Here is a 12,692-nt window from a genome sequence, read left to right on the forward strand (position 1 = left end):
TCTTACTTCATATCATTGAAACACAATTTAAAATAAAATATTTTAAACAAAATGATACTATTCACTTTGGAAAAAAGATACATGAAAAGTTAAGGGTTTCTAACGAATACACTGTAGTAAGGGGTGGTGGAGAGGGGTGTTGTCTGAGTGTGTGTGTGTGTGTGTGTGTAGTAAGGGGTGGTGGAGGGGGTTGGGACAGGTGTGGTGCTCATGTTAAGGGCAGGAGTTGGTGGGAAAACCGGTTGATATGACGGTGGGAACCGGATCTATAGGGGAGGAACTTCCTGCTACTTGTTACTGGTCGAAAGGCGGTACTTGATGATGTGGCATGCTCTGATTGGTCCAAATGACCTGGCAAAATTTTTATCGAGGCATGAACACACCCTGGAGGCATGCCAGTCCTTCACAGGGCAACACACACACACATTTACATTTCAGTAGCCAATCCACCTACCAACGTGTGTTTTTGGAGCGTGGGAGGAAACTGGAGCACCCGGAGGAAACCCACACGGACACAGGGAGAACACATCACACTCCTCACAGACAGTCACCCGGATAGGGACTCAAACCCACAACCTCCAGGTCCCTGGAGCTGTGTGAGAGTTACACTACCTGCTGCAGCACTGTCCCATTTCTCTAGTTTTGATGATTTAAAAAAAAAAAACCCACAAAATACAGTTTTAAATGGTTTAAATGTTATTTACAGAAATTACAAAAGTAAACACACAATTACAAAGAAATAATAATAAAAAATGGCCCTTAGTGACAATTTTACAAACCAGTTTTAAAAAGAACAAGACAAGAAAAACAACAAACCGAGCCATGTGCTTAATGAGCACATGGTAGGAAAACAGATATATGACAGCACATGGCCAGAGTGTGACACCACTAGTGTGCCAAAACCTATGATGCACCCTCTATGATAAAATAGTTTTCATCCTTGTTTTATTTAAATTTAACATTACATTATTAGGACATTAGATTACACATTGCACATTTAAATTGTGATGGCACCCACTTTGGGATTTTTTGTCATGGAATCCACTTGGAAGGGCATCTGAGAGGGCACTTCACAAGATTTTAATTACAAAGGGAATGGTGAATTTATCCCATTGTGGGGGCATTATTTCTTCCTTTTTTTTGGTCATATATTAATTATAAGTAAAGGTTTCAGGGAGAAATGTTACAACAAGCTTGACAAAGCTCAGACACAGAATGTTAATGATGAAAATTAAGGCTATTGCAGCTCAGTTCACATCTTACATGATAAAAAATTGGAATATACCTTCTGTTAAAAGAATAAATTATTGGAGGAAGCTGTAGCCAAATTTGGTAAATGATTAATTTGCATATAATAACATGTTAAATTTATCTTTTATTAACATTGATACACTAGACTTTTTCATTTTTCCTTTACAATGAATTTTTACTTTAGATAATGCCTAACTAGTTGTTTAATTGTAGATAAATCTGAGTTAAATGAAGTCCTGTTTTTATTTTTGCAGTGTGGTGTCTTCTTTTTACAACTGTACTTTACATCGTGGTCTGGTTAGCATTGATTTTTGTTTTGCGGTACTTACAAGAAAAGAAAAATCACAGATGCTGTAAATGGAGAGGAGTAGGATGTATGTCTTACAATAAATTACATTGAAAATAAATTAAATTACATTATCATCAAAATGTTTATTTAATTTAAATTGAACATGTTTCTCTTTTCAGATTTGTGCTGTGCAGGTTTCATATCAGTAATGGTTGTTGTTAATGCTTCTTGTTATCTTTATTTTATAAGAACCTACATTATATACAAAGGTAAGTTATGTTTTTAGCTTGTTTTATGCTTATTTGATTGCATGTGTCATGTTTTACCATTTATAAATTTCATACCGATAGTAAATAACTAATAGTTTAAACAATTAAAATATTTAAACGGAAGTAACTGATATACTTTTCATATATACATGGACACACTGATGTCAAGCTATGACATATATAATATAAACAACAGTGATATAAATATATCAGAGATTTGAAAATGTATTTTCCCCACCTCTTAATATTTAATTTTTCCATTTGTACCCGATCTTAAAATAAACTTTTAAACAACTTAATAAACACAAAATACAGTTTTAAATGGTTTAAATGTTATTTACAGAAATTACAAAAGTAAACACACAATAACAAAGAAATAATAATAAAAAATGGCCCTTAGTGACAATTTTACAAACCAGTTTTAAAAAGAACAAGACAAGAACAACAACAAACCGAGCCATGTGCTTAATGAGCACATGGTAGGAAAACAGATATATGACAGCACATGGCCAGAGTGTGACACCACTAGTGTGCCAAAACCTATGATGCACCCTCTATGATAAAATAGTTTTCATCCTTGTTTTATTTAAATTTAACATTACATTATTAGGACATTAGATTACACATTGCACATTTAAATTGTGATGGCACCCACTTTGGGATTTTTTTCACTTCTGGACTTTTTTTGCTCCTAGAATTTTTTATTAAGGAGCTGTGCTGCTGAAATCCATGCAGAAAATGGACTGGCCTCATCCTACTGAAATAAACAAGGCCTTCCCCAAAAAAGACATTGTCTGGATGGCAGCATGTTGCTTTGACCACCTATATCTCGTTCAGCATTAATGGTGCCTTCACAGTTGTACAAGTCGCCCATGCCATGTACAAAAATGCCCCCTTATACCATTATGTATGCTGGCTCATACCATTATGTATAATGTATCATATATATATATATACAGTGATGCCCCGGAAGTCCGTTCCGGAACTCGCATCGACAACTGATGCGGTGGAGTACCGAATCGAATTTCCCCATAAGAAATAACTGAAAACCGATTAATTGGTTCTCGACCAATTTTTTACTATAAAGTTCCCTATTTCCCTACAAAAATTATCAAAAATTACACTCTTAGGTAAGTAATATTGTATAAAGCTAATGTTTTAACAAAATAATCTAACATATCCTTGTTTGGATGGAGATAACAACAGTGAACAGTGGCATGAATCTAGAAAAAGGAAAATTTTAAGGTTGGAATAAAGGAGAAAATAAAGGTTTTATAGTGACAATTTTTCACTACATACTGTACACTTTAAAGCTTCCAACCTTGCTGAACGATGCCGTAAACTGATGGCAAGTAGCGTCAGTTAAGCTCAACACAACTGGCATTTGTTTACAAAAGGGGGTGGGTCGGGTCGGGTTCTGAGTTTTAAGGTCGACCTCCGAGTTCAAATTCTCTCGACATTTGGCGTCGACTTCAGAAACGAAGTAGGTACAAATTAAAGGTGGTTCCCTTGAGGGTACCACCACAGATACAACAAAAGATACCACCACAGTGACAACATTTCTGACAGTGTACAACAGATCTACTCTGTTCTCTACTCTGAAGAACCAAGTAAAGAGCAGAGTAAACCTGTTCTCCTCAGGAACAACTGATTCAGTACTAATCAAAATTACTGCTGATTAATTCACTAGAGCAGTGCTTTGGAAGCAGGAAAACTAAAATAAAAACTCGCCATTTTGTCAATTAACACAATCATCATTTAAATAAATCATGTTAAATAATCAGTGATCAATCAACAAAATTGAGAATATGCTGCTTCACTGTGTAAGCCAAGAATTAATAACACAGTGTCTAATGGTTTGATTTCTTTTTATAGATAGCTCTATTTACCTGGTGATGATGATACTGTTAAACATTGTGGCTCCAGCCGCTCTGTTTGATCATCCAACACATCCCCCCAGTGAGTTTATTACAGATTCAGATCTTTAGTCCTGAGATTAGATCTGAGACTAGATCAGACTTATCCTAAAACCAGGATAAAGGCTACAATTCCTGTAGTTCAGATGTTTCTGTGAAAGTCATTTCTAATGTGGAGTTTATATTTAGGAACGGTTTTATAAACTATGTATTAATTCACTTGCAGGGCTTCCTCATGTTATTCTTCATGTGTTTGGAGCGTCAGGGTTAAGTATTGTTTACTCCATCATTCTTGCCTCTGAACTCCTCGTAGAAGCAGGTAAATATGTGTCAGAGAATCACATCATCTAAACTAATAAATTAACAAGAACAACAGAGTGTGAAAAGAGTCTAATGGTGCTTTTCTACTGCATGGTTTTTACTATCCTCCAATCGATCCTACTCATGTTTTTTTTCCATTAGGTAAAAAAAATGCTTAATGTTACCACCACCAGCTCTTAACCCATTGCTGTACCTTTTAAACGTCAATTGCAGTCTGTCACTGGATCCAGTCTGGAAAATGAATGTTCAGATTGCACAGACACAGCTTGGCCATGAATTTGTCACCAGTCCAGTTAGTGGCTAGTTCAATTTAGACTGCTGCCTGTCTTTTCCCAGTCCAGTCTAACACCAAATATTTTATGAGTGCTTTATATACTTTGGGAAGTGGGGGAAAGGATTAGGAGAAGAAAAGGGAGTTTGAAGAGGGGTAATAACTGTTGTTTGTAATTAAATCTGTAAATGTTGAATGTTTATTGTATTTTGCAGAAACAGGAACTTTACCTGAATTTTACCTGATCATCTTTCCCTTCGAATCACTCTTCATTTCTGCCTGGATCTGTTTACACATCTACTGTTCCTGTAAGTGTTATTACTATTATTATTATTATTATTATTATTATTATTATTATTACCACAGCGGTAAACACTAGTGTCCCTAATGAATGTTATAGAAAATAGAACAGAGGTTATCAGAAAGCTACTTTACATTTAGTAAAGTATAGATGCAGATTCAAATCGATCTGTGATTAATTTAATGTGAAGATGATTCTGATTATAAATGTATTGTATTTCTCTGTTTTTCTTTATTTTCAATAAAGGGATGAAGATGAGAGACAGGTCAGTTCAACTCAACTAAACTCAATATAACTATTGTCTGAATAAACTCAATCAACATAAACTCAGACTTACTCCAACTCAGATCAACTAAACTCACTCAACTACACTCAGTCTGAATAAACTCAATCAACCTAAACTCAGACTTACTCCAACTCAGATCAACTAAACTCACTCAACTACACTAAGTCTGAATAAACTCAATCAACATAAACTCAGACTAACTCCAACTCAGATCAACTAAACTCACTCAACTACACTCAGTTTGAATAAACTCAATCACCATATACTCAGACTAACTCCAACTCAGATCAACTAAACTCACTCAACTACACTCAGTTTGAATAAACTCAATCAACATATACTCAGACAAACTCCAACTCAGATCAACTAAACTCACTCAACTACACTCAGTCTGAATAAACTCAATGAACCTAAACTCAGACTTACTCCAACTCAGATCAACTAAACTCACTCAACTACACTCAGTCTGAATAAACTCAATCAACATAAACTCAGACTAACTCCAACTCAGATCAACTAAACTCACTCTACACTCAGTCTGAATAAACTCAATCAACCTAAACTCAGACTTACTCCAACTCAGATCAACTAAACTCACTCTAACTACACTCAGTTTGACGACACCTGAGCTCAGTCTAACTTTAGTAAATAAATTTAAACTGAGTCAAATTTAATCAAGTTTAATTCCACAAAGTAAACTTAACTCCACTATACTCAGCCAGAGAATGAAATACCCATTCTGTAGTTTCACATTTCTGTAAAAAATGAATATTTCCCAAAAATAATTTAATATATTTCAGTTACCTTACTGCAGCACAGTGGTGCTGTTTCAGTGTGTGAATGACTGGGTGAGTGTGGTGCCCTGGTCCAGCCATGACCCTGAACAAGATGAATGTAACAGGAAAGAAATTAATGAATGAGTTTCCTTATCATTATTCCTCATAAATTATATAAAAATTGAGTGTTTTTATGTGTTATTTTGTGTCTGTTACGATTGACCATGCTGCTGTGTGGGTGTGGACGCAGAAGATCGACTGACAGACTCTAAGTCAAACTGAAACCCGAGTCAGAACGGCTCAGTGATACTGTTCACCGATTCTGTTCAGGCTGTGTCCATAATCTCTCACTGCTCCCTTTGTAGTGCACCACAGGAGTCTTAAACTCTGGCTCCTTCCCCCAGACACTATGTGTCCTCTGTTGCTGGTTATGATTTTAGGTGTTGTTTAAGAAAGAGTATTCAATATAAAGGTAGTTTATGATTCACTAAAATCAATGTGAGTGTAATTTAATATCAAATAAAGTGTAATTTGGAAACAGTGGTTAGAGGACACTGTATAAACCATTTAAAGTTTAGACATAATTTCTGTCTTCTGCAGCCCACAATAAACACATCACACAATAAACACAGCACTTAAATATAAATAAATATGAAGGTAATCACACACTTTGTGAAACAGCAACACTGAGTGAGGAGGAGAATCTGAGATGGTTAAACTTCAACGTACATTGTAAGAGGTTATCTTTAGTTTAAGGCTTTAACTGAGTGTATAAGGGATTAAAGTTTGAATTCAGGAAATAATTTTACACTTTCAGAGTTTAAATTCAGAGAAAATCTCTTGTTGATATTTTCAGAATAAAGAATAATTTTGAAGATGGAAGAGAAGCAGGTTTTCAGGTAAAACACACACAGTCTCCACTGTTTCTGGAATTAAATAAATACTATATTTCTAAGTTATATTTATTCATAAAGTACAGTTATAGTTTCCTCTGAATTGTAGTTTAGTCTGGATTGTAGTTAATGTGAAAAAATTGTTAATTTGAGTTGTAGTTTAACCTGGACTTTAGTTAATCTAAGCTGTAGTTCAGTTTGAGCTGTAGTTTAGTCTGAACTGTAGTTTAGTTTGTTGTGTAGTTTAATCTATGTTGTATTTACAGGTTGATGGAGATGGTGGAGAAATGGAAGTCCTGTCGACCGACTCCAGACAGAGTCCTGAAAAAGGTCCTGAGGTAAATCACTGATGATGATGATAGTGTTATTGTGTTGATGATGAGGATGGTGATGATGATGGATGAGGATGAGGATGTTATTTATTTTGCAGGACTCCTCATTATCGTAGGGCAGGATCTACAGTTGGACATCAGCTTAGTTTCTGTTTAGCTGCTTTCCTCCAAGAACAGCTAAATTCAGGTGATCTAATTGATGAATGTTCACTGTGACTCCAAATAAAGAGTAACATGTTATTTATGTGAAAGAGTGAATATACAGAATATACGTACATCTAAAACACTAATTTAAAATTTTTCATAAAAAAACGTTAAACGTTAACGTGATTAAAATACGTCTTGATTTAGCTATTAGTATTTGTCTTAGTAATGATTAATACTGCCTTAACCAACCATATATATATATATATATATATATATATATATATATATTTTTTTTTTTCCTCTGGTATGTTCATTATTTATAAGACATAAATAACTTGTTTTATTTTAAGTATATTCAGGATTAAATGTTAATTCTGGCTTCATACGCATTCATAAGCTGCCCTGAACTATTCCCCAAAAGACTTCTGAGTTCACCTCCCTGTTTCAGCCTCTACGGGCATGGTCCGTACTACCAAAATATTTTGTGAGACCACAGTGGCTGAAATAAGTGTCCTCTGTTAAAAATAAAGCATTTCCTCCGTATATTAGATTTATTTTTCATTAAAACACCTGCACACACTGAAAAACTATTTTAACTGCTAAGAATGAACACTACTAAATATGAAATGGTAAAATGCTTCTTGATCATTTATAATATAGACATGTATTCATTCATTAATAATGGTTAATGCTGTCTTAACTATGATTAGTTCATAATACCCTTATTGTACAATTGTACTGGATTTTATTTGGACATTTCTGTGATAAATTGTTAAAAGAATGATCTCAGTTTAATGTTCAATTGACAAACTTTTTATTTGTTTAATAAAAAATATTTTATTGCTTATCTCGATTCTGACTTAAACTTTTACATTTTTTTTCAATTATTTTTTTCCGTTTTAAAATTCTTTTTTTATTTCAATGTTTAAACAAAGATTCAATGTGTGATGTATTTGCAGTCAACATTCTGATACGCAGACATCTGTGTTTTCGGGTGGGAAAGTGAAGGGAGGCATTTTCTCCAAGACAGCCTTTGGCTCCTAACTCTAAATTTTTACCCCAGAACTGAAAAATGAAGCGCATATGTATTTGTGGGTTTTGACGCATTTGCAGTTATAGGCAACATCTAGGATTGTGGGGAAACACTTTTCTCTCATCTATTCATATTCAGAAGCCTTATGGCTTAAGGTGGAATGATGCGTTTGTGTAACTTGCATGGATAGTTACCATTAAATGTATCATCTGTGATTGTGGGGAAACTCATTTCTAACTCGTGTTGTTTAGATATGTACCACACTCTTTCTTTAATGGTGCTCTCCCGAATTTAGAGTCAGTCTACAGCAAAAATAAGCAAATGTTAGCAGGAATATAGCAGCATATCCTCATCTTGGTTTATGCCTTCAACACTTGGAGGCCCCTTTGGTTTATTTTGCTCATTTACAAACACTGGGGCTTGGTAAAAGCATTAGATTGGTTTCCAGCTCAAATCAACTGGAGAACAGCACACGGTGAGTAAACATCCTCAGAATGATATAAAAAGTGTTCTTTTAAATTAAAACCTTAATGTCACCTTTAACATGTTCAGACCTTAACCAAAGACTATGTTCTTACTGAGGCAGGAATGTTACATACCATTAATCATAATCTTAGAGATGGCGTGAGGACAACAGATTAATCCACATGGGCTAGAAGCTTCACACATTTGATATTTGTTTTTCATTCTAATCATAAGTCTATTAAAACACAGTTGTAATGCGGGAGGCTCAAAGAGATGTGTAAAGCAAATCCTCCAGTGTTAAATCAACACTATTAGTGTTAACACTGTGAGTGTTAAATTATTACACTAACAGTGTTCATTTAACACTAATGTTGTTGATTTAACACTGGAGGATTTGCTGTGTCAGGGATTCATTTACAGGCACTTTATTATAGCAGACAACTATACAGTGGGCAAAACAGGAGGCAGCGTCGATATTAAGAGGAAAATGGTCAAAGCCAGAGTACACAGTCCAAAAAAAAACAGAGCAACAAAAACAAAAAAAAGGGGGGTTTACCAAATACAGAATCCAAAAACCAGGCAAAGTACCAGAAACCACAGAGGCTCAAAATACAACAGGAGACCGCTCAGTAGGCGGTCTAAAGGCTGGCAGTACTTCGCACTGAGGTGAGGCTTGAGTGTGGTTAAAGAGAGTTCATTGATGAGCAGGCAGCTAGAGTCAGGTGTGCTAATGATCAGGGTTGTTATGGTGATTCTGACCTCTGGTGCCCAGTTTGGGTAGTGCGCTCCGAGGAAGGGGTGCGCCGACGTTCCCGTAGCACTACAACAGGATATACGGTAAAAATGTGTCTTTTGTATGATGATTAATTATGGTATATTTAGTGTTTTGAAGTGCCGCAATAGATATGAGAGCTTAGTGTAAAGGCGAAAGTAACTCACTGTGAACTCTGAGTCACCGTGAAGATAACATTCTGATGACTCTGATTCCACGTGAAGATGACTGGTTTGTGGTGAAGATGGCTCTGATTCCACATGAAGATGACTCTTTTTATGGTGAAGATAACTCTGATTCGAGGTGAAGATGACTCTGGTTTGTGGTGAAGATGGTTCAGATTCCACATGAAGATGACTGGTTTGTGGTGAAGATGACTCTGATTCCAAGTGAAGATGACTCTGGTTTGTGGTGAAGATGGTTCAGATTCCACATGAAGATGACTGGTTTGTGGTGAAGATGACTCTGATTCCAAGTGAAGATGACTCTGGTTTGTGGTGAAGATGGCTCAGATTCCACATGAAGATGACTGGTTTGTGGTGAAGATGACTCTGATTCCAGGTGAAGATGATTCTGGTTTGTGGTGAAGACGACTCTGATTCCACATAAAGATGACTCTGTTTGGATTAGGATGTGGGGCTGTGACATGTTGGGGCTCTGACTGAAGAGGACATTTAGGTTGAAGTGAAGAGACAGTGGATGTTTGGAAAGGGTAACACAATGGTACCTGACTTCCCTGACTATTTTCCTGATATGGCTTGTGTTGCTATGGTAAAAATGTTCTAAGCAATATAAAATAATATACAGATTATTTCTAACAGCTAATTTGTCAGCATTAAAATTGCACTTTACTACTTTATTTACCAAAGCAGCATACTTTTGTTGTTATGAAATGTACTGTGGCACAATTTTCTATGCATCTACGGGTGAAATGTGCTTGCGTGATTTATGTTTCAGGTCTACCACTGGCAGGTTTAGCCTAACAGTGTCTATTTTAGACTTTCTTTAGTACAACTTCAGGAGAGCGTGGAGGACTGTAGCAAAACCAGCTGAACCAGAGCCATCAGAAACTGAGGTAAAACACTACAGACACTCCCTTGACTGGCTGCCAATTTTTCAGATATAAAGATGTAACACACACACACACACACTTGAAAGTTACTGAAAACCAATGAAGTCTCAAACTCTTTTGACCTGTCAGACATCAATGTTTATTTCCTCATTCCTGAAAACACATCAGCTACAGTCAGACGTGTGATCTAGTATCTCTGCATTTTCAGCTGTTTTTTGTGTGTTTTTTTTTTTTAAAGTTCTCAGGTCCTGACGTGAAACACTACAGGTCAAATGGAAGTGGTGTTGTTCTTGGTGCTGCTTCTGGCTCGTGGATTTAAAGGTAATACTTTTAATACAACAACAGCAATGTTTTACAGCGTACAAACAAATACACAGTGGGTTTTACATTGTCATCATTCTATTAATGGTAATATTTGCTTATTATTGTTTCTAGCCACTACATACATTTAAGGAATTTTATCAATTACTTTATCAAATACAAAGCAGTTTTCAGCATTTAATAGTGTATTCCTAATAAATGAATAATGAATGTGCGTCATTATGTATATATTCATTAATTCATTAATCATTGTCTGAAAGGGACTGGCACGGTGGTGCAGCAGGAAGTGTCGTTGTGGGTTGTGGGTTGGATTCCCGCTCCGGGTGACTGTCTGTGAGGAGTGTGGTGTGTTCTATCTGTGTCTGCGTGGGTTTCCTCCTGGTGACTGTCTGTGAGGAGTGTGGTGTGTTCTCTCTGTGTCTGCGTGGGTTTCCTCCGGGTGACTGTCTGTGAGGAGTGTGGTGTGTTCTCTCTGTGTCTGCGTGGGTTTCCTCCAGGTGACTGTGAGTGAGGTGTATTCTCCCTGTGTCTGCGTGTGTTTCCTCCGGGTGACTGTCTTTGAGGAGTGTGGTGTGTTTTCTCTGTGTCTGCGTGGGTTTCCTCTGTGTGACTGTCTGTGAGGAGTATGGTGTGTTCTCCTTGTGTCTGTGTGGGTTTCCTCCAGGTGAGTGTGGTGTGTTCTCTCTGTGTCTGCGTGGGTTTCCTCCAGGTGACTGTCTGTGAGGAGTGAGGTGTGTTCTCCCTGTATCTGCGTGTGTTTCCTCCGGGTGACTGTCTTTGAGGAGTGTGGTGTGTTTTCTCTGTGTCTGCGTGGGTTTCCTCTGGGTGACTGTCTGTGAGGAGTGTGGTGTGTTCTCCTTGTGTCTGTGTGGGTTTCCTCCAGGTGACTGTCTGTGAGGAGTGTGGTGTGTTCTCCTTGTGTCTGTGTGGGTTTCCTCCAGGTGACTGTCTGTGAGGTGTGTTCTCCCTGTGTCTGCGTGTGTTTCCTCCGGGTGACTGTCTGTGAGGAGTGTGGTGTGTTCTCTCTGTGTCTGTGTGGGTTTCCTCCAGGTGACTGTCTGTGAGGATTGTGGTGTGTTCTCTCTTTGTCTGCGTGGATTTCCTCTCGGTGACTGTCTGTGAGGAGTGTGGTGTGTTCTCTCTGTGTCTGCATGGGTTTCCTCCGGTTGACTGTCTGTGAGGAGTGTGGTGTGTTCTCCCCGTGTCTGTGTGGGTTTCCTCCGGGTGCTCTGGTTTCCTCCCACAGTCCAAAAACACACGTTGCAGGTAGATTGGCGATTGGAGTGAGGTGTGTTCTCCCTGTGTCTGCCTGTGTTTCCTCCGGGTGACTGTCTTTGAGGAGTGTGGTGTGTTTTCTCTGTGTCTGCGTGGGTTTCCTCTGTGTGACTGTCTGTGAGGAGTATGGTGTGTTCTCCTTGTGTCTGTGTGGGTTTCCTCCAGGTGAGTGTGGTGTGTTCTCTCTGTGTCTGCGTGGGTTTCCTCCAGGTGACTGTCTGTGAGGAGTGAGGTGTGTTCTCCCTGTATCTGCGTGTGTTTCCTCCGGGTGACTGTCTTTGAGGAGTGTGGTGTGTTTTCTCTGTGTCTGCGTGGGTTTCCTCTGGGTGACTGTCTGTGAGGAGTGTGGTGTGTTCTCCTTGTGTCTGTGTGGGTTTCCTCCAGGTGACTGTCTGTGAGGAGTGTGGTGTGTTCTCCTTGTGTCTGTGTGGGTTTCCTCCAGGTGACTGTCTGTGAGGTGTGTTCTCCCTGTGTCTGCGTGTGTTTCCTCCGGGTGACTGTCTGTGAGGATTGTGGTGTGTTCTCTCTTTGTCTGCGTGGGTTTCCTCCAGGTGACTGTCTGTGAGGATTGTGGTGTGTTCTCTCTTTGTCTGCGTGGATTTCCTCTCGGTGACTGTCTGTGAGGAGTGTGGTGTGTTCTCTCTGTGTCTGCATGGGTTTCCTCCGGTTGACTGTCTGTGAGGAGTGTGGTGTGTTCTCCCC

At 38.0% G+C, this 12,692-nt stretch overlaps 2 protein-coding genes across 5 annotated transcripts in view; both read left to right on the top strand.

The window, feature by feature from the left end:
• Nucleotides 1-7,801, top strand: part of LOC136700370 (uncharacterized) — a 47,561-nt gene extending 39,760 nt beyond the window's left edge. For 2 of the 3 annotated variants that reach the window (XM_066675698.1, XM_066675700.1), the window contains exons 11-19: nucleotides 1,506-1,625; nucleotides 1,720-1,809; nucleotides 3,685-3,768; nucleotides 3,952-4,044; nucleotides 4,533-4,625; nucleotides 4,865-4,883; nucleotides 6,537-6,579; nucleotides 6,840-6,903; nucleotides 7,004-7,801. In XM_066675698.1, the coding sequence (XP_066531795.1) occupies nucleotides 1,506-1,625; nucleotides 1,720-1,809; nucleotides 3,685-3,768; nucleotides 3,952-4,044; nucleotides 4,533-4,625; nucleotides 4,865-4,883; nucleotides 6,537-6,579; nucleotides 6,840-6,903; nucleotides 7,004-7,062 (665 nt within the window). In that variant the 3' untranslated portion in view covers nucleotides 7,063-7,801. Of the gene's footprint in view, nucleotides 1-1,505; nucleotides 1,626-1,719; nucleotides 1,810-3,684; nucleotides 3,769-3,951; nucleotides 4,045-4,532; nucleotides 4,626-4,864; nucleotides 4,884-6,536; nucleotides 6,580-6,839; nucleotides 6,912-7,003 lie in introns of all 3 variants that reach the window. The other variant, XM_066675699.1, reaches the window with a different exon arrangement.
• A 1,546-nt stretch (nucleotides 7,802-9,347) lies between these two features.
• The window catches only part of LOC136699885 (uncharacterized), a 37,826-nt gene continuing 34,481 nt past the window's right edge, over nucleotides 9,348-12,692 (top strand). The window contains exons 1-3 of one of the 2 annotated variants that reach the window (XM_066674935.1): nucleotides 9,348-9,387; nucleotides 10,280-10,397; nucleotides 10,633-10,715. In XM_066674935.1, the coding sequence (XP_066531032.1) occupies nucleotides 10,667-10,715 (49 nt within the window). In that variant the 5' untranslated portion in view covers nucleotides 9,348-9,387; nucleotides 10,280-10,397; nucleotides 10,633-10,666. Of the gene's footprint in view, nucleotides 9,388-9,951; nucleotides 10,046-10,279; nucleotides 10,398-10,632; nucleotides 10,716-12,692 lie in introns of those variants that run through there. The other variant, XM_066674936.1, reaches the window with a different exon arrangement.

The sequence above is a fragment of the Hoplias malabaricus genome, chromosome 6 (genome assembly GCF_029633855.1).
Source record: "Hoplias malabaricus isolate fHopMal1 chromosome 6, fHopMal1.hap1, whole genome shotgun sequence".
Taxonomy (NCBI): domain Eukaryota; kingdom Metazoa; phylum Chordata; class Actinopteri; order Characiformes; family Erythrinidae; genus Hoplias; species Hoplias malabaricus.